We start from the raw sequence: 27,842 nt of genomic DNA on the forward strand, positions 1-27,842 counted from the left end.
TGTGGTGCCCAGAATTGGACACAGTAGTCCAGCTGAGGTCTAACCACTGATTTTTAAAGGTTTAGAATGACTTCCTTGCTTTTGTATTCAATGCACCCATTTACAAAACCAAGAATCCTATATGCTTTCTTAACTGCCTCCTTCAAAGATTTGTGATTATGCACCCACAGGTGCTACTGCTCTTGCACCCTCATAAAATAGTCCATTTAGATTATACTGCCTCTCCATGTTGCTCTTCCTAAAGTGCATCACTTCACACTTATCCACATTAAATGGCATCTGCCTTGTGTCTTTCCATTTCACCAGTCTGTCTATGTCCTCCTGAAGTCTGATACTTTCCTCCTCATTATTTACTATGTTGCCAAGTTTTGCATCATCTGCAAACTTTGAAATTGTACTCCTTATACCATAGTACAGGTCGCTTATATACAAGAAAAGTATATGGTCCCAACACCGGCCCTTGGGGCACCCCACTGCCTATTTCTCTCCAGTCAGAAACACATCCGTTCACCACTACTCTCCTATTCTCTAGCCAATTACGTACCCAAGTTACCACTGTCCCTTTAATTCTATTTTAAAGTAAGTCAGTTATGTGGTACTTTATCAAATGCCTTTTGAAAGTCCATATATGCACACACATCATCGTCAACCCCATCAGTTTCTTCATTGAAAAACTCAATCAGGATGGTCAGGCACAATTTTCCTTCGACAAATCCATGCTGCTATCCCTTATTAACTCATGTTTCTCCAAATGAGAATTAATTTTATCCTTGACAATGGTCTCTAGTAGTTTTCCCACCACCAGTATTAAACTGATTGGCCTGTAGTTACCAGATTTATCCCTCTCCCTTTTTTTGAATCGGATCTTTGCCATCTAGGCCCTATGCTCTGGAGTGCCCTCCCTAAACCTCTTTACTTTAACACCTTCCTTAAAACCCACCTCTACGACCAAGGTTTTAGTCATCCTCATCTTTGGCTTCCGTGATGCGCCTTGGGAAGACTTTCTACATTCATGGCACTATGTAAATGCAAGTTGCTGCTGTTGTCGTTGTTGGACATCATGAATCAAGCTTACAATACTTCTACTTTATCCAATATTAATGAAACTGATGAAATTTAAAACAAGGTTATCAAAAATAATCAGAAATTAAATTGATTTTTACCTTTTTGCTATCAAGCAACATTTTAACTTTGAGGAGTAACACGTCATTAACAATAATCTCTTCATTTTTATAAAGAATCTGAAAGGTTTTACTGCAGACGGTACAATCGTGGACAGCAGGGGGAAAGGCAAGTTCAGAACCTAGAAAAGGAAAATAAAAAGACCAACCAGTAAATTTTACAATACTTAGTATATTAAGCAAGTATTGGTATTTATTATGTCCTTAACAGGAGTTCCAAGTTGGTTTGATGTTTTAAAATAATAGTGTATTAAAAGCATGGAATGCCACGCAGTTTCAGAAAAATTGTATTTATATATCACAACCACGGAATCATCTCAGTGCCTCACATGCCATGAATTATCCCATTGAAGTTTTGCACTGCTTTTAATGTAGATAAGCATAGCAGCCATTTTGGACATAGCAATGTCCCTTAATGATCATGACAATGACCAGACAATATACTTTTCTTTTGGTTGAGTCACTTGAGGCAAGAATGATGGCCAGGACATCAGAAAAACACCCTCTACTTTGAATAGTGCCATGGAAGCTTGAATATCCATTTCAACCATGGGGAAGAAGTAAATGGAAGCTTGGTTTAACATTTTTGTACAAATATTTGCACAAATGCATTTTTGCAATACATAATCAAAAATACATGAAATGCCTGAAAGCTTGGGCTGAGAAATCAGCTAAATTCAATCTTGCCTTGAGAGAATACAAATCTGAAGTCCAAGTTTTAAACCGATGGCATGCAAAATAAGACATCAGTGATGCTTAACCATACTCTACTGAATATCAACCTACTTCATAAATATCAGAACAGTTAATATAGTTTGGAATTATTTACATAGATTGAATAGATCACTGCAGCCATTATTTCTTCCCTCCTGCACCGAAGCAAGAATCATATGCAGACTGCACCAATCCTCAAGGAACTATACCCTCACTAGACCACACCTAGCTATTTTCAGATCTGAATACCAATATTTAACATTATTTATACTGTAAAGAATTAAATTGCCCACTAAACATCAAACTTTGGGGGTGGGGAATATATCAGTTCGAAACAATGGGGCAAACTCTGGCACTTGAACATCTCAGAATACTGCATTCATGCAATAATTTTCCTTCCTTTTTCTCCACTCCCTCTGAAGAGATCAACTCCACAGGCACCAGTTCCCCTCCAATACCTCCTGAGAGCCGAGAAAGCAAGTGTAAACTCTTGAAATCCTGGGTGAGCCTGACCATCTCCATGATTGCAAGTAGAAACTGGCTGATTTTTCTCTAATTGGAGACGAGGGTAATTGTAGTGCTCTTATCATTCCCTCAGGTAAAAATAGTTAATACATGCATACCACAAATTAAATTTGGGATCTTCCTGGTTTGCATGGCTGAGTTGCATTCTCGATAAGCTCACTCAAACCTTCAAAAAGGTGCCCTTTCATACAAGCAGAGGCTGTGGGATACAATCATTCTCCCATAATACTTGGCCTGACTGTGACTGTTATGCTTAACACAAAAATAGGATATTAATTATAGCTCCTCACTGCGTACTCTGATTACAATTAAAATTGTAATAAAAAATCAGCTGCCTTTTCATTTTGAAATATGAAGTTGATGCCCTCAATTATAAATGCCATCTCCTAAAATAATGAAGCTGGTATCACAAGCTACGCATCTAAATTCACGGTATTTTGAGCTAAAATCTATTTCAAAATATCTTCTGAAAACACAAGTTGTTAGACAAGGAAGAATGGCTCAGTTAATTAATAGACAGCTTGCTGAAGCACCAACGTGTTCTGCGATGGAGTGGGAAGATGTAAATTTACACCCACGTTTTCCCACATTATGTTTCCAGTCTCAGCTATGATACCAGGGGGCACGCCCAATCGAGGACATGGCAGAATACTGATGAACTGCAGTTTTGTACATTAAATGCCACACACTATCTAGTTTTAAAAATAGACATGGCTTTAGATTTTTTTTTAAATTTAGAGATTGGCTATTTCTGTTGTTTAATCATGATGTGCTACAACATCTAATTCCACGAAGAAAATCGACAAATAATTTCTTCCAAACTAAAAAAATATCAATTTAAAGTACAAATTATTACTTACAAGCTACTATATTTTAGGTGAGCATAAAAATTATCCACTGAACATTACACATGAGAAAGATTGTGTAATTTGGTTTGTAAACAGCAAAATATATTCAAGTTTTTTTTTAAATTTAACAGAAAATTCTTTCAAGTTCAATTTACTTTCGTTGTTGATTTATTGTAGTCTCACATTTCTCTATTGCCCTGCACTAAATACCTCATTATATCTATCTGCCCATTTTAGAAGCACAGAAATTTTCTTAGTGTCACATCAAGTATTTTGATCAAGATACAGGAGTAACTATTTTAATATCAGACTTTCATTTGAAATGCAGCAATCTTCTCCACTCTGCTCTTTGATTGCTGAGGTAATGGTTCATGGGTACGGTCAGCACCCCAGTATCTCATGCAAATGCCTATTTTTCATTAAGAAACGTTGCTTGGCAATTAGCTATTCAAACAGGGGCATCAAGCCGTTTTCATCAAACATCTGCAGAAATGCATCTCCCAGCCGATGGAGCAGGAATCATGCATGATTTTTCTCCTCCCCGAACCAAGGCATTGAAGCCAATCGCAGCCTCAGCTCAAATCAGCTAACGGCACTGCCAGAGAAGTGAAGCTGGTGAAATTCTGTCGATATGGCTTAGTACCACAGCACACAATGAAGCTTTCCACTAACTCAACAGGGAAGATGATTTTTTTTTAAAAATTTACCTAATGAGGGAGGAATGTTATTCTGTGTTTTAAAAAAAAAAGACAATAGATTTCAACACAGATAGTTCAGTCAAAAGCAGTTTTTTTTTTGCTGGTTTCAAAGTCAAAACATTATTTCAATATATGTGAATTGAAGCCTGTGCCTCCCATCATTGACTCTCTTAAAAAAAATTAATTTCCTTAAGATTCTATAAAGTTCCTCTCTTCATTATTTTCCCCACCATGAAAGAAAATATCCTGGAATCGCCCTCCAGCTTTATATCCTGCATGGTTCAGCATTAAGTGGTTGCCTTTCTTGGCTGCTTTCTAAAATCATATCAACTCTGGAGTCATTAATGGGCTGGATTTTCACCGACTTGGCGACTGGGTTTTCACTCTCAGTGGCGAAAACCCGGCTGGCGGGATCCTCTGTGACCTCTTTGCGGCGTGCTTCCACGTACCGCCAGGAAGAGGTGCGCTGACCGGCAACGACACAGATTGAGTTTGCGTCGCACTTTCGGCACTCTCCCGACTCTTACGCCACCAACAGTCAAACCTGTCGGTCAGCACTGCCAGAAAGTGGGAAGTATGAAGACCTGCAAAAAAGGTACATTAAAGTTTTTATTTAAATTATTTAGTAGGCAAATGTTTTTTGAATGTTTTTAGCAATTTTTTTTGTTTGTTTTTGTCCCCCCTTCCAAGGCCTCTCTCGCAGTGCCACCGGCCCCAGAATAAAGTTGCTGAAACTCATGGTTTGTACCGCAAATCCTCGTGCAATGCCGACTTTACCGATGGCGCAGACGTAAAGGCCTAAAAACGGTAATTTTGACGTAAAACTACGGTTTTCACTGAAAACCGAAAATCCAGCCCAATATTATGTTTCACACAACAGTTAATAATCTCTATCGGTACTTACTGTTATCAAGCATTAAATCAGTTCCTAACCAAATATTCATACAGCTTTTTTTTTTTAAAAAGGGGTATTGACATGGCATTAACTGCTTTACATGGAAGTCAATTTTACACATTCACTACTCAAGAAAAAGAAATTCTAGTCTCCAGTCTTTATGCAAATCCTCTGGTTTATGTTCATAGCCTTGCACTGGAGGCAGTTCATAGAAGGCTCATGAGGTGGATTCCTGAGATGAAGGGATAGTCTTAAGAAAGGTCGAGCAGGTTGTGCCTATACTCACTGGAGTTTAGAAGAATGAGAGATGATCCTATTGAAACTTATAATATTCTGAGGGGGCTTGACAGGGTAGATGCTATGTGGATGTTTTCCCTTTTGGGGGAATCTAGAACTTGGAGGCAGTTTGAGAATAAGGGGACGCCCATTTAAAACAGAGATGAGGAGGAAGTTATTCTCTCAGAGGGTTGTGAATCTTTGGCATTCTCTACCCCAGAGAGTTGTGGAGGCCAGGTCATTGAATATATTTAAGGTGGAGATGGACAGATTTTTGGACGATAGGGGAGTCAAAGGTTATGGGGAGCGGGCAGGAAAGTGGAGCTGAGCCCATGATCAGATCAGCCATGATCTTATTGAATGGCGGAGAAAGCTCGAGGGGCCAAAAGGCCGACTTCTGCTCCTATTTCTTATATTAGTCCAAATTAAATAATTTGCTTGCATGTACATTATCTATTCAGCAGTATCATAGAAAAGTGAATTCTCTTCTCTTGATCTTACCTGCAAAAAAACCCACAAATTTAGTTCTGGAAGTCTCTGCTTAACATTGAGCTTCATGTCACAATTATCTTTGGGCACTCTGTAAACCTTCGCAAAAAATGAAGTGCTCTGTGAGCTGCACATAATATCGACACAGGATTAAAATATTTAATTTTAATACCCATGAAATGTATCCCAGCTTTACATGAACTAGATTTTATATTACCTACATGATTGACTGTAGGTAGTGCTGATACCAAGCGATAAAGATGTAATTCAACCCAATGTACTACAACAGCAACTTGCATTTATATAGCGCCTTAAACAGTAAACGTCCCAAGGCGCTTCACAAGAGCATTTTGACAAAATGTGACACCGAGTCACAAAAGGAGACATTTGCTCATGTGACCAACAAGTTTGGTAAGAAAATTAGATTTCAAGGAGCATTATAAAAGGAGAGGGAGGAGAGGTGGTGGGGTTTAAAGAGGGAATTCCAGAGCTTAAGGCCTAGGCAGCTGAAGGCACGGCTGCCAATGGTGGCACGAAGGAAATCAGGATGCACAAGAGGTCAGAATTGGAGGTACATAGTTCTTGAAGGGGTGTAGGGCTGGAGGAGGTTATAAAGGTATGGAGGAGGGAGCCCATGGAGGGATTTGAAAACAAGGACGAGAATTTTAAATTTAAGGTGTTGCTGGACTGGTGATCGGAAATTACCTACATTTCTGCCACAACACCTGATGCCATAGATGGACCTTCAACTGTGGTATCCAATGTTTTGTTTGTAGCAGTGCAACTTTCCGAGAACAGATCTTTTGTACATATTTTCCACAATTCAAGACCCACTCAGCCTTAAGATCAGCAATACTTTAGTAAACAATGAGGAGTACAAGTAGTCAGATGTAACTTCCTGATAGATCATAATCAGTTAAAAATAAGTTTGTAAACAAGACATTTAGCACGCCCAGTTTCCATTTCAAGGTCCAGTTGGATCTTTTAAAATAATTTTCCTGCCCTAAAGCCATATTTATTTACCCTTATCTCACTCAGGCATTAATAAACTCTTTTGAATACAAAAAGGTTATACTGCTATCTAAACATTACTTGCAAGCAGTTAATGTACCATCATTCTTGCAAATCACTACCTAGATTAACAGATATATTTGTTTTCATCTATGTTAACAGAATGCCAGGGTGTAACAAACAAATTTTTTCATCCCCAGAGAGAAATCATTCAGTGAATGATGGCAAATCAGAGTGCTTATGTTTTCCTAAGGCAATGGAAACTTGGATACCATTTTGAGGCAGTAACCAAGCCCTACTTGAGATCAGCTAAATGAATACAGATCAAAGGCTGGAACCTTTCTGCTCTGTGGAGCTCATTATCACACTGCAGAGTGATTTACCCATGTACCCATAAGAACATAACATAAGAAATAGGAGCAGGAGGAGGCCATTTGGCCTCTCGAGCCTGCTCCGCTATTCAATAAGATCATGGCTGATCTGATCATGGACTCAGCTCCACTTCCCCGCCCACTCCCCATAACCCTGTACTCCCTTATCATTCAAAAATCTATATCTCCGCCTTGAATATATTCAATGATCCAGCCTCCACAGCTCTCTGGGGCAGAGAATTCCATAGATTTAAGCCTCATAGAAGAAATTCCTTCTCATCTCAGTTTTAAATGGGCGGCCCCTTATTCTAAGACTATGTCCCCTAGTTTTAATTTCCTACGAGTGGAAATAGCCTCTCTGCATGCACCTTGTCGAGCCCCCTCATTTTCTTATATGTTTCAATAAGATCACCTCTCATTCTTCTGAACTCCAATGAGTATAGGCCCAACCTATTCAAACTATCTTCATAAGTCAATCCCTCATCTCCGGAATCAACTTAGTGAACCTTCTCTGAACAGCCTCCAATGCAAGTATGCCCTTCCTTAAATATGGAGACAAACTGTACGCAGTACTCTAGGTGTGGCCTCACCAATACCCTGTACAGTTGTAGCAGGACTTCTCTGCTTTTATACTCTACCCCCTTGCAATAAAGGCCAACATTCTATTTGCCTTCCTGATTACTTGCTGTACCTGCATACTAACTTTGTGTTTTTCATGCACAAGGAATCCCCCCCCCCCCCCCCACCCCCTCTGGTCTCTCTGTACTGCAGCACTTCACAATTTTTCTCCATTTAAATTCTAATTTGCTTTTCTATTATCTTTGCCAAAGTGGATAACCTCACATTTTCCCGCATTGTAATCCATCTACCAAATATTTGCCCACTCACTTAGCCTGTCGATATCCTTTTGCAGATTTTTTGTGTCCTCCTCACAATTTGCTTTCACACCCATCTTTGTATCATGGGGAATGCTTCTTGAAAGACAGATGTTTTCCATGAAGGAAAGGTACCCACAATTGAAGGAAGAATGCATTACATAACTTAGTTGGCCCTCAACGATTAAGCAGTTAAACACAGGCTCTAAGGAATGCAGCATCATATTAGGCCGTCCACATCTGTCCTGCCTGCATGGATCTGCAAAGACTGGTCAACACTTGGGTCTCAATAGTTCTCTGCCCAAAAACCAACTCCACTCTCATCTGACTGCTCAGAAATCTACAGCAAGTTTCTCCAAAAATGGCTTTTAAAGCAAGTGGTTTCTCCACTCCAGCTTGCCCATCTGTTTGGCATTTCTGTGCAGTTCAGCACTCAGCCTATCAGCAACCAGCTTTAAAGATGGTCACGATTACAGCATCTCCGATATCTCCAGGCATGCACTTCTCCTTCCAGATGAGAGAGATGAGGTCATGCATTCGAGCCAATAATGTCTCTCCGCCATACCTTAGTGCCTCAGAGGGGATTGCATCTGCTCCCGATGCCTTGTTGTTCTTGAGCTGACAGATGGCCTTTTCTACCTTGTGCAGGGCTGGGGTTTTGCAAAGATGGTGGCAGGTAGCATGCTGCGGGATGGAGTCGAGGACACTCGTGTCGAAGGCAGAGTCTCGATTGAGGAGATCTTCGAAGTGCTCCTTCCAGCGGGTCCTTGATGAGTGTCTCCCAATTCTTGGCCGGCAGTGGGGTGAGGCCTGGGGCCATAGGTGGACTTGACTGCGGTGAAGATTCCTCGCATATCATGGCTGTCGGCCAGCTGCTGAATCTCCTGTGCTTTCTCCACCCACCATTTATTCTTCAGTTCGCAGGATTTTTGTTGGACCTCAGCCTACAGCCAGCTGTAGAGCTGCTTTGCTGCTCCCAAGTTGGGTTGTTGCTTTAAGTTCAGAAATGCCCTGCGCTTGCGGTTTATTGACTCCTGGTCACTCTCATCAAATCAGTCCTAGTGTTTCCTAGTTGAGTGACCGAGCGTCTCTTCGCAGGCACTGGTTATGGTGGCCTGGAGGGCAGACCAAATGCCGTGGGCACTCTGCGTCTCGGGGTTATCGAGGGTCGCCAGTGCAACCTTCGGTCGCCTGAGGAAGATAGTGTTCGACGATCAGACTCTCTAATCTGGCACCAAGCTTATGGTCTACAGGGCTGCAGTGATACTCGCCCTCCTGTATGGCTCAGAGACGTGGACCATATACAGTAGAAACCTCAAATGGCTGGAGAAATACCACCAACGATGTCTCCGCAAGATTCTGCAAATCCCCTGGGAGGATAAACACAACAATGTCAGTGTTCTCGACCAGGCCAACATCCCCAGCATCGAAGCACTGACCACACTCGACCAGCTCCATTGGGTGGGCCACATTGTCCGCACGCCCGACACAAGACTTCCAAAACAAGCACGCTACTCGGAATTCCTACATGGCAAGCGAGCCCCAGGTGGGCAGAGAAAACGTTTCAAGGACACCCTCAAAGCCTCCTTGATAAAGTGCAACATCCTCACCGACACTTGGGAATCCCTGGTCAAAGACCGCCCTAAGTGGAGGAAGAGCATCTGGGAGGGTGCTGAATGTCATGTATCTTACATGGCCACTGTTGGTACTATATCAAGGTGTGCCACTAGAGGGCACAGCACTGGGAGACTCGTAGGTTACCTGTATAGATGTGCCTGGCCTAGTATAAAAGGCAGGCTCACCAGGTGTGATCCTCACTCTGGAGTTAACTAATAAAGGACTAAGGTCACTACAGTTCAAGTACAACACACTGCCACGTGGAGTCATTGTGAGAGCATCCAAAGACAACAACTGACGAGGAGAATATGAACTTTCACTCGAAAATGGCTACTCTTGGTACGTTGCAGATGGTGATGATTGGGACGCCTTTGTGGAGAGGCTAGAACACTGTTTTACAGCAAACGGCCTGGCAGGAGACGATCCGGCCATGCTGGCTGATAAGCGCTGCGCTATCCTACTTACCAGTTGCGGGCCCAACATCTATGGCCTCGACAGGAACTTGCCGGCACCAGCGAAGACAACGACCAAGTCGTACAAGGAGTTCGCAACCCTGGTCCAGGAGCAACTCAAGCCCAAGGAGAACCAGACACCGGTTCCATACCCACCGACGGCCCGAAGGCCAGGAAATCGCGAAGTACGCCGCAGATCTCAGGAGGCTGGCTGCACCGTGCGAGTTCCGCACCCACCTCAATGAAGCGCTGCGGGACATTTTGTAATTGGAATTGGCCATGAGGGCCTTCTTCACAAGCTACTGTCAGCAGCTACCACAGTCACACTGCAGAAGGCCATCTCCGTGAGCCAGTCATTCATGACCTCGACCTGCGGTTCCAGGCAGATGTCTTACCCTCAGGACTCAAACCCGGCTGGTACTGTGCACAGAGTGGCACCGTTCAGGAGCTGGACTGTAGAGTGTGCATCCTCTCAGGGGAGAGAGAACAGGCTCCCTCCCCCCCCCCCCCCCCCCGAGTCCCTTAACTCAAGAGTCCGCCGAATGGGGGGCTAAGCGAGTAGCACCATGCTGGCATAGCGGAGGGAATCACAGGACTCACCAGTGCCGTTTTAAAGACTATGATTGCAAAGGCTGCGGCACAAAGGGCCACCTCCAGCAAATGTGTAAGAGAAATAGGACTCACTGTGTCGATGAGCAGTCTGCAGATGGCCATGAATCCAGCGTGGATTTCGAATTGTTAGACAGAGAGGCAGCACAGTCCCATGGGGAGGTACAGAACATGTTTACCTGCACCACCGAGTGCTCCCTGCTGAAGATGAAAGTCGAGATAGAGAGACGTCCAGTCTTCATGGAAGTGGACAGGAGGACGAGCAAGTCAGTAATGAATTAAGAAGCCTTTGAGAGGCTTTGGGACAATCAAGTTGGACGACTCAAGTTGGTCCCGGTTCAGGCAAAGCTGCACAACTACACCAATGAAATCATCCCAGTCATTGGTAGTGTGAATGTAAAGGTACTCCATGATGGCGCGGTGCACAGGTTACCTCTGTGGATCGTCGCAGGTGATGGATCAACGCTGCTCGGCAGAAGGAGGATGGAGAAGATCCAGTGGAAGTGGGAAGATTTTACCCCTCCAGCGATCGAAGCCCTCTGCGCTCAGAGGCAAAGCAAACCCTCACCGGAGGGTGGACCCAGCACCGATGAGCTGACCAGCACAGCACCCGAGACAGAGGCCTATAAAGGCCTCGAGAGGCAGCGGGAGTTAGTGGTCGCTGAGGCGCGAGTCCAGGGATCGGCAGAGGCCGAAAAAGACCAGTTTGTACAGCTACAGGGAGAAGGCAAAAAGGAAATATAAAGAAATAGAAAGGTGACGTCACAGCCAAGTGGGTAAGTGATTGGCGAGTAGCTTTTCTTTTTTCTTTTCTATATCAGTGAGTAACATTTAGCATTGTTGTGGCCAATTTAAGTGTATCTAAGGGTTAAGTCATGGCAGGAGAGCTCGGACACGTGTTATGCTCCTCCTGTACTATTTGGGAAGTCAGGGACGCCTCCGGTGCGGGAAGTGTATCCACCTCCAGCTCCTGACGAACCACGTTGCGGAACTGGAGCGGCGGGTGGATTCACGATGCAGAGAATGACGTGAATAGCACGTTTAGTGAGTTGGTCTTACCGCAGGTAAAGGGTCCACAACCAGATAGGGAATGGAAGACCAACAGGAAGAGCAGTGCAGGGAAAACATAGAAACATAGAAACTAGGTGCAGGAGTACGCCATTCGGCCCTTCGAGCCTGCACCGCCATTCAATGAGTTCATGGCTGAACATGCAACTTCAGTACCCCATTCCTGCTTTCTCGCTATACCCCTTGATCCCCCCCTAGTCGTAAGGACTACATCTAACTCCTTTTTGAATATATTTAGTGAATTGGCCTCAACAACTTTCTGTGGTAGAGAATTCCACAGGTTCACCACTCTCTGGGTGAAGAAGTTTCTCCTCATCTCGGTCCTAAATGGCTTACCCCTTATCCTTAGACTGTGACCCCTGGTTCTGGACTTCCCCAACATTGGGAACATTCTTCCTGCATCCAACCTGTCTAAACCCGTCAGAATTTTAAACGTTTCTATGAGATCCCCTCTCATTCTTCTGAACTCCAGTGAATACAAGCCCAGTTGATCCAGTCTTTCTTGATATGTCAGTCCCGCCATCCCGGGAATCAGTCTGGTGAACCTTCGCTGCACTCCCTCAATAGCAAGAATGTCCTCCCTCAAGTTAGGAGACCAAAACTATACACAATACTCCAGGTGTGGCCTCACCAAGGCCCTGTACAACTGTAGTAACACCTCCCTGCCACTGTACTCAAATCCCCTCGCTATGAAGGCCAACATGCCATTTGCTTTCTTAACCGCCTGCTGTACCTGCATGCCAACCTTCAATGACTGATGTACCATGACACCCAGGTCTCGGTGCACCTCCGCTTTTCCTAATCTGTCACCATTCAGATAATAGTCTGTCTCTCTGTTTTTACCACCAAAGTGGATAACCTCACATTTATGCACATTATACTTTATCTGCCATGCATTTGCCCACTCATCTAACCTATCCAAGTCACTCTACAGCCTCATAGCATCCTCCTCGCAGCTCACACTGCCACCCAACTTAGTGTCATCCGCAAATTTGAAGATACTACATTTAATCCCCTCGTCTAAATCATTAATGTACAATGTAAACAGCACAGAACCTTGCGGTACCCCACTAGTCACTGCTTGCCATTCTAAAAAGTACCAATTTACTCTAGACTCTTTGCTTCCAAGGTAGTGCAGGGGTCCCCTGCGGTCATCCCCCTGCAAAACAGATACACCGCTTTGGGTACTGTTGAGGGGGATGACTCATCAGGGGAGAGCAGCAGCAGCCAAGTTCATGGCACCGTGGCTGGCTCTGCTGCACAGGAGGGCAGGAAAAAGAATGGGAGAGCGATAGTGATAGGGGATTCAATTGTAAAGGGAATAGATAGGCGTTTCTGCGGCCGCAACCGAGACTCCAGGATGGTATGTTGCCTCCCTGGTGCAAGGGTCAAGGATGTCTCGGAACGGGTGCAGGACATTTTGAAAAGGGAGGGTGAACAGCCAGTTGTCATGATGCATATAGGTACCAACGATATAGGTAAAAAAACAGGATGAGGTCTTATGAGACAAATTTAGGGAGCTAGGAGTTAAATTAAAAAGTAGGACCTCAAAATTAGTAATCTCAGGATTGCTACCAGTGACACGTGCTAGTCAGAGTAGGAATCGCAGGATAGCTCAGATGAATACATGGCGTGAGAAATGGTGCAGAAGGGAGGGACTCAAATCCCTGGGAGATTGGAACCAGTTCTGGGGGAGGTGGGACCAGTACAAACCAGACGGTCTGCACCTGGGCAGCATCGGAACCTATGTCCTAGGGGGAGTGTTTGTTAACTCCTGCTGGGGAGGAGTTAAAACTAATATGGCAGGGGGATGGGAACCTATGCAGGGAGACAGAGGGAAATAGAATGGGGGCAGAAGCAAAAGATAGAAAGGAGAATAGTAAAAGTGGAGGGCAGAGAAACCCAAGGCAAAAACCAAAAAGGGCCACATTACAGCAAGATTCAAAAGGGGCAAAGTGTGTTAAAAAGACAAGCCTGAATGCTGTGTGCCTCAATGCGAGGAGTATTCGGAACAAGGTGGATGAATTAACTGCGCAGATAGCAGTTAACGGATACGATGTGATTGGCATCACGGACACATAGCTCCAGGGGGACCAAGGCTGGGAACTCAACATCCAAGGGTATTCAGCATTTAGGAAGGATAGACAGAAAGGAAAAGGAGCCGGGATGGCGTTGCTGGTTAAAGAGGAAATCAATGCAATTGTAAGGAAGGACATTAGCCTGGATGATGTGGAATCGGTATGGGTGGAGCTGCGGAATTCCAAAAGGGCAGAAAATGCTAGTGGGAGTTGTGTCTCGACCACCAAATAGTAGTAGTGAGGTTGGGGACAGCATCAAACAAGAAATAAGTGATATGTGCAATAAAGTACAGCAGTAATCATGGGCGACTTTAATCTACATATAGATTAGACTAACCTAACTGGTAGCAATGCGGTGGAGGTGGATTTCCTGGAGTGTACTACGGATGGTTTTCTAGACCAATATGTCGAGGAACCAACCAGGGAGCTGGCCATCCTAGACTGGGTGATGTGTAATGAGAAGGGACTAATTAGCAATCTTGTTGTGCGAGGCCCTTTGGGGAAAAGCGACCATAATATGATAGAATTCTTTATTAAGATGGAGAGTGACAAGGTTAATTCGGAAACTACGGTCCTGAACTTCAGGAAAGGTAACTTCGACGGTGTGAGGTGTGAATTGGCTAGAACAGACTGGCAGAGGATACTTAAAGGGTTGACGGTGGATAAGCAATGGCAAACATTTAAAGATCTCATGGATGAACTTCAACAATTGTACATGCCTGTCCAGGGTAAAAATAAAACTGGGAAGGTGGCTCAACCATGGCTAACAAGGGAAATTATGGATAGTTTTAAAACCAAGGAAGAGGCATATAAATTGGCTAGAAAAAGCAACAAACCTGAGGACTGGGAGAAATTTAGAATTCAGCAGAGGAGGACTCAGGGTTTAATTAAGAAGGGGAAAATAGAGCACGAGAGGAAGCTTGCAGGGAACATAAAAACTGACTGCAAAAGCTTCTTTAAATATGTGAAGAGAAAAAGATTAGTAAAGACAAACGTAGGTCCCAGTTGGATTCAGGTGAATTTATAATGAGGAACAAAGAAATGGCAGACCAATTGAACCAATACTTCGGTTCTGTCTTCACAAAGGAAGATACAAATAACCTTCCGAATGTACTAGGGGACAGTGGGTTTAGCGAGAATGAGGAACTGAAAGATATACTTATTCGGCGGGAAATTGTGTTCGGGAAATTGATGGGATTGAAAGCCGATAAATCCCCTGGTCCTGATAGTCTGCATCCCAGAGTACTTAAGGAAGTGGCCCTAGAAATAGTGGATGCATTGGTGATCATTTTCCAACAATCTATCGACTCGGGATCAGTTCCTATGGACTGAAGGGTAGCTAATGTAATGCCATTTTTTTTAAAAAAAGGAGGGAGAGAGAAAGCGGATAATTATAGACCGGTTAGCCTGACATCAGTAGTGGGGAAAATGTTGGAATCAATCAGTAAGGATAAAAGAGCAGCCCATTTGGAATCCCATTGACAGGATCGGACCGAATCAGCATGGATTTATGAAAGGGAAATCATGCTTGACGAATCTTCTGGAATTTTTTGAGGATGTAACTAGTAGAGGACAAGGGAGAACCAGTGGATGTGGTGTATTTGGACTTTCAGAAGGCTTTTGACAAGGTCCCGCACAAGAGATTGTTGTGCAAAATCAAAGCACGTGGTATTGGGGGTAATATACTGACGTGGATAGGGAACTGGTTGGCAGACAGGAAGCAGAGAGTCAGGATAAACAGGTCCTTTTCAGAATGGCAGGCAGTGACTAGTGGAGTGCCGCAGGCTCAGTACTGGGACCCCAGCTCTTTACAATATACATTAACGATTTGGATGAAGGAATAGAGTGTAATATCTCCAAGTTTGCAGATGACACTAAACAGGGTGGCGGTGTGAGCTGTGAGGAGGATGCCAAGAGGCTGCAGGGTGACTTGGATAGGTTAGGTGAGTGGGCAATGCATGGCAGATGCAGTATAATGTATATAAATGTGAGGTTATCCATTTTGGGGGCAAAAACACGAAGGCAGAATATTATCTGAATGGCAGCAGACTAGAAAAAGGGGAGGTGCAACGAGACCTGGGTGTCATAACATAACATAAGAACATAAGAATTAGGAACAGGAGTAGGCCACCTAGCCCCTCGAGCCTGCTCCGCCATTCAAAAAGATCATGGCTGATCTGGCCGTGGACTCAGCTCCACTTACCCACCCGCTCCCCATAACCCTTAATGGTTAAAAATCGATCTATCTGTGACTTGAATACATTCAATGAGCTAGCCTCAACTGCTTCCTTGGGCAGAGAATTCCACAGATTCACAACCCTCTGGGAGAAGAAATTCCTTCTCAACTCGGTTTTAAATTGGCTCCCCTGTATTTTGAGGCTGTGCCCCCGCGTTCTAGTCTCCCCGACCAGTGGAAACAACCTCTCTGCCTCTATCTTGTCTATCCCTTTCATTATTTTAAATGTTTCTATAAGATCACTCCTCATCCTTCTGAACTCGAATGAGTAAAGACCCAGCCTACTCAATCTATCATCATAAGGTAACCCCCTCATCTCCGGAATCAGCCTAGTGAATCGTCTCTGTACCCCCTCCAAAGCCAGTATATCCTTCCTTAAGGCAACCAAAACTGCACGCAGTACTCCAGGTGCGGCCTCACCAATACCCTATACAGTTGCAGAAGGACCTCCCTGCTTTTGTACGCCATCCCTCTCGCAATGAAGGCCAACATTCTATTCGCCTTCCTGATTACCTGCTGCACCTGTAAACTAACTTTTTGGGATTCATGCACAAGGACCCCCAAGTCCCTCTGCACCGCAGCATGTTGTAATTTCTCCCCATTCAAATAGTATTCCCTTTTTTTGTTTTTTTCCCCAAGGTGGATGACCTCACACTTTCCAACATTGTATTCCATCTGCCAAACCTTAGCCCATTCGCTTAACCTATCTAAATCTCTTTGCAGCCTCTCTGTGTCCTCTACACAACCCGCTTTCCCACTAATCTTTGTGTCACCTTCAAATTTTGTTACACTACAATCTGTCCCCTCTTCCAGGTCATCTATGTATATTGTAAACAGTTGTGGTCCCAGCACCGATCCCTGTGGCACACCACTAACCACCGACTTCCAACCTGAAAAGGACCCATTTATCCCGACTCTCTGCTTTCTGTTAGCCAGCCAATTCTCTATCCATGCTAATACATTTCCACTGACCCCGCATACCTTTATCTTCTGCAGTAACCTTTTGTGTGGCAACTTATCGAATGCCTTTTGAAAATCTAAATACACCATATCCATCAGTACACCTCCATCCATCATGCTCGTTATATCCTCAAAGAATTCTAGTAAATTAGTTAAACATGATTTCTCCTTCATGAATCCATGCTGCATCTGCTTGATTGCACTATTCTTATCTAGATGTCCCGCTATTTCTTCCTTAATAGTTTTGTTCCTTAATGATGGTTCATCAGTCACTGAAAGTGGGCACGCAGGTGGTAAAGAAGGCAAATAGTATGGTGGCCTTCATAGCTAGGGGATTTGAATATAGAAGCAGGGAGGTCTTAATGCAGCTGTACAAGGCCTTAGTGAGGCCTCACCTGGAATATTGTGTTCAGTTTTGGTCTCCTTGTCTGAGGAAGGACGTTCTTGCTATTGAGGGAGTGCAGCGAAAGTTCACCAGACTGATTCCAGGGATGGCTGGACTGTCATATGGGGAGAGACTGGATCAACTGGGCCTTTATTCACTGGAGTTTAGAAGGATGAAAGGGGATCTCATAGAAACATACAAGATTCTGACGGGACTGGACAGGTTAGATGCAGGAAGAATGTTCCCGATGATGGGGAAGTCCAGAACCAGGGGACATAAGTCTTAGGATAAGGGTAGGCCATTTAGGACTGAGATGAGGAGAAACTTCTTCACTCAGAGTTGTTAACCTGTGGAATTCCATGCCGCAGAGTGTTGTTGATGCCAGTTCACTGGATATATTCAAGAGGGAGTTAGATATGGCTCTTACGGTTAAGGGGGTCAAGGGGTATGGAGAGAAAGCAGGAAAGGGGTACTGAAGGAATGATCAGCCATGATCTTATTGAATGGCGGCGCAGGCTCGAAGGGCATGGCCTACTCCTGCACCTATTTTTCTACGTTTCGATGTTTCTATGACACAGACCACGTGGAGGTGATCCAGCTGAGACGATCTGAACACACCTTTCCAGGCTCCAGTGGCAGGACTCAGCAGGGAGAAAATCGGATCCAGCAGTGACTTCCCAACTGCGGAAGCAGAACCCGGGGAGAAGAGGATCGCCACAGTCGACATTGTGGACGAAGCAAAGATGGCGCCCGCACCACAAGGCGCTGCGCTTAAGACAAAGATGGCCGCGGCCAGACCACGAGGTGCAGCGCTGATCGAGCAACACGTGGCATCAGTCGGAGAAGCAGATTGGGGTAAAGCAAGCAAAGCTCTCAAAGGAGGCCGGCAACCCACTACAATTAAAAGGGACAGTTCCACACAATTAAGCAATATAACAAGAATTGTAAGTTAGTGACTAAAAGCGTAACGGATTATGTAAAGTGTATAACTCACCATGTAAAATGTGTAACCAATAATCAGAATTGTGTACATGTAACCAGCGAGGAAAAGTCACACAATTATGTGTAATTGATGTTTTGAACTGTGCATATGCAATCAGCGAGGAAAAGACGCGCGATCGCGATCGGATCCCTAGAGTCCATCATAATAAGTAAGGAAAAGATGTGCGATGCAGGATTCCCACTGCAAGCAGCCAATGCAGCAGACAGACTCCCATCAGGTGAACACAGGTCCAGCAAACTACCCAATGCAGTAACCTGCATCCCGAGGACTAGAGTCAGGCACCACGAAGTGTAGCCACAAGCAGCCAACACACGGGCTGCAAGGCAAGCGACCTCAGCAGGGCAAATGCACCAGTAGTGATACCATGCCCTGGGTTGGCTCCATCGCTCAAGCAACCGATGGTACCATCAGCCACGAGCCTGAAGGAGCAGACTGTCCCAAGGGCATATCCTTAGATGTTGGGTCACCCACCAATGTTTCCCCAGAGGAAGCAAGCACCAGCCAGGATTACGAACCAAGCGACGCTCAGGCCAGCGAGTCAGCAGTTCCCTGTGCACTGCTAGACGACAGCTCCTCGGAGCAGCTGGGACCCAGGGAGTAAAGAAAGGACAGGGGTGGGGTGGGGGGGTGGTCACAGACCTCTGTGAACCTGCCTGCCGCTAGGGACCATGGCAAGAACCCCAAGAGCAGGCTATGCGAGCCAACCGGCTTCCCATTGCCAGCACCGGGCACTGAACCGCCAGCAGCTCTGGAACTAGCCGTCCTTTCACACCGGTCACCGCATCGACAAGGCATCTAACGCTCTTGTCGCACCACGGAACCACACAAAAAAAAAGAAATGCAAAACCCACTCACTTGAACTTGTAGGTACATGAATGCCTCCGCCACACCAACGTGGGAAGGGGGAGAATGGAGTGGTCAGGAACACAGACACACAAACAGCAACCACCAGCATGCTACTGCGCCAACGACCCACCCAAGGTTGAGCCGGGCAGCAAGAGATCCATCAGACAGAACTCAGAGCTAAGCCCAGAGTATAGTTAATGCAGAGGTGATTTGCACTGAGGGTTCGGGGGGAGTGATGTGATGTATCTTACATGGCCATTGTGGTACTATATCAAGGTGTTCCCCCAGAGGGCACAGCAGTGGGAGGCTCGTAGGTTACCTGTACAAGTGTGCCTGGCCTAGTATAAAAGGCAGGCCACCAGGTGTGATCCTCACTCTGGAGTTAACAAAGGACTAAGGTCACTACAGTTCAAGTACAACACACTGCCTCATGGAGTCATTGTTAGAGCATCCAAGGACACAACACCTAAAGTCGCGTCGCCGAAAGCATGCAGAAAACAAGGACAGACAGCGGAAGGAGCGTGCGGCAAACCACACTCCCCACCCACCCTTTCCTTCAACGACTGTCTATCCCACCTGTGGACTGTACAGTCACCTGAGAACTCACTTTTAGAGTCGACGCAAGTCTTCCTCGATTTCGAGGGACTGCCTATGGTGATGCGTCTAAGGAAGAAGAAAACCACATTGCCAAATTTATGTCCGTCATCCATTGATTGATCTCAATTCTACTGCAAATCTTCTACCTGCAGTCTTAGCTATAAACCATTACATTATGTTCCCTCCATTTGAATTCTCATGTCACGTCTGAAACTTTAACCTGTCTCTTCACGTTACAGATTCTGAATGACCTACTGTGTATTGTCAAGTTAGTTTTTGTTACAGATTTTCAGCATTGACACTTTCTTTTGATTTCATAATGTTCCAGTGCTCAGCTTTGGGAGCTGGCTTCCAAGAGCTCTCACCTTGTAGAAATGAAAAGTGCTCAGCCAGTAAGGAGATAATCTTTGCTCAAATAGTCCTAAAGTTGCTACTCCCTTGGTGCAACAGCTCCTCTTCAGCCCTTCTGCCCTGGCTGACCCCAGACTTCAAGGCCAACTCAGACCCCACAGCCCCCCACCCCCCAAACCCAAATCTTGGCTGAACCCAGATCCTCTGACCTCCAAAGTGAACACCAGTTGTGAACTTCAGACTCCAAATCAACATTCTTCACTTTGCACTGGCTTTTCTTTAACGTGTGTATCTCGTCTCCATGAAACAGCATCCACAAACTTTTTCAGCTGAATTCTTCTTGCTATTGCTTCTTGTTCATGGTTTCTTTAGTGTGTGCAACAAGGCTACCAGCTGAGTGAATGGCAGGGTAGGTCTGTGGAATATACAAACATTCTTGATCCATAAAGTTTGGAAACCAGTGGCTCCATTTATCATGATCAGGAACAGTGAAACACCCAATTGGAACGTAGGAAATTATGTATGAAAAAAGAGCAAGGTTCATTTAACTTGCCTTCTACCATCCTGGCAGTCGTGTGATACAATCAATCTATCAGTCCTTTAAATGACATGAGAAAAACCCAAGCGGCAGAGCTTCAGAAACCACAAGTCCAAAGTCATCCTTTTCCACCCAAGCATGCTACACCTATCAATCACATTTTAAATTACTCATATACTATAACGCAAAATGTTATTTTCTGAAAGAAATCGTATATTCATTTTTGAGTGCCGAATCAGCTTTGCACCCTGAAAATTGTTGCCTTCTAACACCAAGGAGTGTGGATAACAAGATTGGCACAAAAAGACTGAAAAGACATTAAAATCCTGCAAGAACAATTCACTACCTACTAGAGTGAGACCCCACAGCTTCATTGGTTCCTTTATATACCCCAAGGTTGAGTGTCATGTCAGGACCATGTATCACATAATTACCAGTATCCTCTACGACATTAATTACCACCCCTAAGTGGCTGCACCAGGAATAATTTGTAACCACGTTGTAAATTCAGGAATTTCACGATCGCCATCAAGTTCAATAGGAGCCTCATGGCGAGAACAAACTTTTATCGGACTTAGCGAATCCAACAGTGGAACGTCGCAAATTGTTCAGCAATTTTCGGAGGATCAGAACTGGATGATGATTCTCTTTTATTCCACAATATGCTGAATAATTTACTAATTAATAATAGTGTGCAAACATTAATAAGTCATTCTAATGGTGCGGCTTCCCAGCAATTTCTGGCCCCATATATCCAGGACCAGTGATAGCTGTTCTGCAAGTTGCGCTTTGCCAAATTCCTGCTATTGGAGGGGGGGGGTGCAAGGAAAGAGAGAGAAAACGGCATTCAAACTCTATAACTTTGAAGCATTCCAGTGGTAACAAGTGTCACAAGAAATAGGAGCGGGAGTAGGCCATTTGACCCCTCGAGCCTGCTCCACCATTTAATATCATGGCTGATTTGATCATGGACTCAGCTCCACTTCCTTGCCCGCTCCCCATAACCCTTTATTCCCTTATCGCTCAAAAAAACTGTCCATCTCTACCTTAAATATATTCATTGACCCAGCCTCCACAGCTTTCTGGGGCAGAGAATTCCACAGATTTACAACCCTCAAGAAATTCCATGATTAGTGTCCATAATTAGGTTACCATGTTTTACATATTGGATTTTCTCTATCCAGGAGGAACACTCTCCTGCCCCACCCAAGCTTCTCTAAACACTCATGAGTTGTGTTATTTGTCATGAGAGCATGAACAAGTTAATATCTAATAAATATAAAAATCCCACAGCTGAGGGACGGATGTCACTAGACACTTAGCACACCTCCATGACCAATTTCCAAAAGGCAGAAAAGCAGGGTCTTAATTTCTCCCTCTCCCATCCATTCCCCAACAACCACGATGAAAAACTTACAATCTCACCCACTGCACTACTTTTTATCTGGACCCTGTTCAGAAGTAGCTTAAAAGTTGTTAACTTAAAACATGTATGCAAAAAATGTAACCGAAACTTCAAAAATGAAAAGGACATAATATTTAGTTTTGGATATTTTTGGACAAATGTAATCAAAAAAGCCTTCACAAGTCACACAGTTCAACTCCAGTCTGTGTGCCAGTTCCTAAACATTAAAACTCCTTCCATTCCTCCTACCTGCTGGATTCAGTAGACTGGCCTCCAACTTGTGTGGAACTCTAGGAGGCAGCTTCATAGTTGCACGGATCTGGTAAAATCTGTAAATGAAAAAGAATGGATGCATTATGATAAAGGTAATATTCTAATTGCAGTATATGTACTAAGTTCTGTAATTTCAGAATGATTAAACCATGTTAAATATGGATTAGCCTTAAATGCTTCAGTCATCATTTACAACTTCAAAATCTATATATCAGTCAACTCAACAGCAATCACTCCACTGAAGGCCTGACTTTATTTTGGAATACGTACAACAACTTACATTTATATAGTGCCTTTACATAGTAAAATAACTCAAGACGCTTCACAGGAGCATAAATATCAGACAATTAAAATCTGACAACTAGTCAAAAATCCAATACCCAGGCAAAGAAGAATACATTAGGACATGTGCCCAAAAGCTTAGTCAAAGAGATACAAGGATTTTACAGCATAGAAACAGGCCATTCGGCCCAACAGGTCTGTGCCGGTGTTTATCCTCCACACGAGCCTCTTCCCACCCTACTTCATCAAACCCTATAGCAAATCCTTCTATTCCTTTCTCCCTCATGTACATTATTTTTTTAAATGCTGCAGATTAAAGGGTTACATTACAAGGGACAGGTTTCAAAACCTTGGCTTGTTTTCTCTCAAATATAGAGGATTAAACAGTAATCTAATTGAGTTGTTTAAGATGATTAAAAGATTCAATAGAGTAGATATAAATAAACTATTTCCTCTGCTGGGAGAGTCCAGAACAAGGGGGAATAACTTTAAAATGAGACTTAAGCCATCAAGGATGATGTCAGGAAGCATTTTTTCCTCACAAAGGGTAGTGGAAATCTGCAACTTTCTTTCCCCCAAATAGGCTGTGGATGCCGGAGGTCAATTGGCGGGTAGAGAGTTAAGATACAAAACAGCCATGATCTAATTGGATAGTGAAACAGGCTGGAGGGACTGAATGGCCACCTCCAGTTCACATGTTCCCTAGCTTCCAGGAAGAAATTGGGGAGGGATTATATTTTATTGTTTAATTAAGGATCTGTTTGTGTCTGGCTTCCAATGACTTCCACCTTGGTGGTGTCAATGGTGACCCAGCCATCCCATAGATTTTAAGGAGTGCCTTAAAGGAGTGGAAGATGGTGAGGCGTAAATGATTGCGAAGGGCACGGCCTAAACAGTTTAAGCACAGCCACCAATGGTGGGGGCAAGGGAAGTCTGGGATGCACAAGAGGCCAGAATTGGAGGAACGCAGAGTTCCCCGAGCGTTATAGGGCTGGAGGTGGTTACAGAGATACAGTAGGGTGAGGCCATGGAAGGATTGGAACACATGGATGAGAATTTTAAATTCGTGGTATCGGTGGACTGGGAGCCAATGTAGGTCAGTGAGCACAGGGTGATGAGTGAACAGGACTTGGTGTGAGTTAGGATACGTGCAGCACAGTTTTGGATGAGCTCAAGTTTATGGAAGGTGGAAGATGGTAGGCCAGCCAGGAGAGCATTGGAATAGTGAAGTCTGGAGGCAACAAAAGCATGGAGGAGGGTTTCAACAGCAGATGGGCTGAGGCAGAGACTGGTGATTTTAAGGAGGTGGAATCAGACAGTCTTGGATATGGAGGAGAGATTAAAAATAAATACATTAAATAAAATGACTTCTCAACCATTGATTCTCACACACACACACACACAAACACGCACCTGAAACATACTTTATCAAATACTCCCTTAGACTATTTCAATAGGAAACAAATGACTTTCCTTTCTGTATTATGTACCACCACCAGGCTGCCATCCTCACTTTAACACGATGTCAACATTTCATTTTCAGATTCAATAAACCAATGAAGAAACTTCTTTGGCTACACATGCTGAAGCGGTGGAAGATTCATACTTCCAGTTGGGTAAAAGTACCCACTTGGACTTGTAATAATGATGCAGCCTGTAGATTCTGCTCTCAATATGAATCAAACAGAACTTGGCATCTTCATCTTTTCCAGTTCTTCTCTAAATGTTTGCGGATAACCACAGCAGTTGTATGAATGCTCCTGGCAATGGATTGTCCCAATCCTTACAGGCGCTGTGTGGCCACATGGCTCAAACTCACATCTGATGATGAGAGAGAGCAATTTACAAGCTGGTAAGAAGAGCTCGACTCCTTCAGAGTGTTGTAACTCTAAGGAATTCCCACAGCGTTGCACTGGTGTGCTTTGTTACTGGAAATAAGATCCTGTGGACCTTAAAATTGAAGGGGCTGCCGGAGGATTTGTACCATTTGATCAAAGCTGCTATGATTGCCCTCACTTTATCTGACTGAGGGGAAAAGGAAAATATTAAAAAATATAAAAAGGTCCTGCAAATACATAGTGTGTAATAACTTGTGCACATACCCTGAACATGTTCATCTGAAATGTTCTCTCCACTAGTTTAGAAGTGCTAATCTATTTAACGTAAATGGGTCAATGTTTACACTGGAAGAGAGAATTTCTGATAAATGTGTTAAGTGTGTCTCTATCTCATCAAATGATTTCAGGTTTAAATATTTTTGTTCAGGAAACTGGTGTTCAATTTTTGTTCCCCTCCAGCAAAAGACATACTCACGCACTCCAAATAGAAGAAATGAGAGATCAAGAAGGGTGGAAAATATGGGTGCACCTTAATTCAAAAGGACAATAAGCATGCTAGATGAGTAAGTTATAATTTGTAATAGATCCACAAGAATAGATTGGTCCAAAGTTAGACTTGAGCAAAACAGAACTCTGCCAAGCTACACAAAGCCAATGAAAAGCACATTTGGAATCTTTCTGAAACAACAACATGGAATGCACAACCCTAGCAGGCTATAGATCCAAAGTCAGTGGAGAGGTTTAAAAGGGAGACGTGGATACTTACTTTGGAAAGGTATGAAAGGATATGGAGAAAGGATGGGGCGATCAGGATTAATAAAGAGCTGCCATGATACACAAAATAGAAGAGGTTAGATGGATCAAGCAGCCTACTCCTGGGACTATATTCAACAAAGCATATTCTTAGAAGCAGTCTTAGCAAAAATTCAAAGTAACAGTTGCAGTTCCTCCAAGTGGCTACACAACAAACATCTGCAGATCTACACAATTACCTCATATAGTGGCTGCTACCAAAAGTAGAATGTCTTTTAATCTTGCGTATCCCACACCAGAGTAATTACCAGTCGAGAGCAATTGGGCCAGATGTTGCTTGGAAAGACTTGGAAGGTTTTCATTAACAGTAACAGAACAAAGCCAAATGAATTTACATAGCACCAGTAACATAGAAAAACATCCCCAGGCATGTCAGAGATTCGTAAGGAGAAGCAAACTGCAAGCCAAAGGAGGAATAATTTAGGAAGGGTGTCAAAAAGCTCATTCTGGAATTGCAGAGCAGAGGAAGACATGGCTGCTAATGGTAAAAGAAAAGGAGGGGGTTAGAGGGAGCAGAGAATCTGGGAGAGTTTAGAGCCGGAGGAGTTTAGAAAGTGAGTTGGTGGGGTGAGTTCACAGAGGGATTTAAACACGTCAAATTTAAAATGTAGGTCAATAATAGTGGCATTAGGTGAACGGGAGTTGGCGCTGGATAGAATATTGGCAGCAGAATTTGAGAGAAGCTGAAACTTTCAGGGGTTGAAGGATGGGAAGCCAGCCAGTTGAGCATTGGAGTAATCAAGTCTGCAGGTGACAAAAGCATAAAAGGCATTAGATAAGCGACATTAGGAAAGTCCTTGTGATGGATATAATATCGAAACTCAGTTAAGGGTTGATCAGAACATCGAGGCTGCAACCAGTCTGCTTCAGCCAAAGATAGTGGTCAAGGAGTGCCATGGATTTGGTGGGTAGAGGTTGTGGAGAGGGCTAAAGGTAAAGTTAGGTTGCGACGCCTGAACATCGACAAAACCAGTGCAGAAGATCACAGAATTTGAAGTGGAAATTACATTCAGCGCAAATTGAGTTTCCGCCATCTTCTGCACTAGTTTAAAATAAATCGCGCTAGAAGCCAGCCCTGCCCACAAAATAGGCAATGCCCTCAAGATCAAATTAATCATTAAGAGTTTCCACTAATTGTGCCCATTTGCGGGTCTTCGAGGAGACTCTCAAAGTTAAGCTTTTTTTTAAAAATAAAGGCACAAGGACATTAATAACTTTCAAATATAATTTTTTAAAATTCACTAAGAAACTCACTACTGTACACCAATGTAACTGTATAGTTTTTTTCCCCCCAAAGGTCATGGAGTTATTTCGAATGAGACGTTAAACCGAAGCTCCTTCTGCGCTCTCAGGTCTATAGAAAAGATCCCATGTCCTGGCCAAAATTTATCCCTCAATCAACATCACCAGAACAGATTATCTGGTCATTACTACATTGCTGTTTGTGGGAGCTTGCTGTGCACAAATTGGCTGCCGTGATTCCTACATTACAACAGTGACTCCACTTCAAAAGTACTTCATTGGCTGTAAAATGCTTTGGCAAGTTCCAAGGTCTTGAAAAGGTACTATGTAAATGCAAGTCTTTCTTTTTAAAATCGATTTACTCACAGGTGGTGGACTAGACACTGATTAAAAATGCTTACGTTTTGTGATAAACCCATTTTCAGCTGTATTAATAAAATTGCACCAGGTTACCACTCTTAACAAGGAATATCTTTTAATACAATTTTTAAAAAAAATTACATTCTGCAATTGCACTGGTTCACGGAAAATTTTAGGTTCGGCGATATGCAAATAAGTTTGAACGGAAATGTGAGGGGAAAAAAAACACTTCTCAAAACCTGCGCAATTTGCACTCGGATTGCCGATTGGGCCCAAAGCGGAAACCCTTGGCCAATGGCTTGAGTCTTCCTAATGGTCAGCTGGAAGAAATTACAGCTAATTCAAGACTTATGTCAGATGAGCTGTCTGATAGGACAGAGTTCGTGGAAGGGTCGAGCTGGGCGTCATGAGCATACATATGGAAGCTGATCCAAATCACTGGATGATGGCATCAAGCAGCAGCATGTAGGAAGAGGAGTGGGCCAGCGATGGAACCTTAAAGGATCCTTGAGGTGAAACAGAGGCCATTGCTAGAAATGCTCTGGCTATGATTGGATAACTAACTGCTGAAACAAGCAAGGGCAGTTCAACCTAACTAAATAACAGAGTTGGCATTGAGGGAGGATGGTGTGGTCAATCATGTAAAAGACTGCAGACAGGTCAATGAGAATGGAGGAGGAATAACAGTCACAGAAAAGACCATTTGTGACCTTTGATAGACAATTTTGGTGCTGTGACAGAAGCAAAAATCTGATTGAAGTGATTCAAACATAAGTTGCAGGAGAGGTGAGCATAGATCTTGGAGACGACTTCAGAGGAAAGAATTAATTGAACATACAGCACAGAAATGATTAATTGAATATACAGCACACAAACAGGCTATTCGATCCAACCAGTCCATGTCGGTGCATATGCTCCACTCGGGCCTCCTCCCGTCTTTCCTCATCTCACCCTATCAGCATAACCCTCTATTCCCTTCTCCCTCATATGCTTATCTAACCACCCC

General features: G+C 43.8%; 1 protein-coding gene across 11 annotated transcripts in view; it reads right to left on the reverse strand.

Annotated features, from left to right (window-relative positions):
• Positions 1-27,842, reverse strand: part of fam135a (family with sequence similarity 135 member A) — a 253,544-nt gene that overhangs the window by 171,953 nt on the left and 53,749 nt on the right. For all 11 annotated transcript variants that reach the window (XR_011593824.1, XM_070884848.1, XM_070884853.1 and 8 more), the window contains 2 exons: positions 22,278-22,357; positions 1,164-1,303 (listed from right to left, as the gene is read on the reverse strand). Coding sequence is in view for 10 of the 11 variants with exons in the window: in XM_070884848.1 (XP_070740949.1) it covers positions 1,164-1,303; positions 22,278-22,357 (220 nt within the window). In the remaining variant the exon portion in view is untranslated. The remainder of the gene's footprint in view (positions 1-1,163; positions 1,304-22,277; positions 22,358-27,842) is intronic.

This window comes from Pristiophorus japonicus, chromosome 7 (genome assembly GCF_044704955.1).
Source record: "Pristiophorus japonicus isolate sPriJap1 chromosome 7, sPriJap1.hap1, whole genome shotgun sequence".
In the NCBI taxonomy this organism is placed as follows: domain Eukaryota; kingdom Metazoa; phylum Chordata; class Chondrichthyes; family Pristiophoridae; genus Pristiophorus; species Pristiophorus japonicus.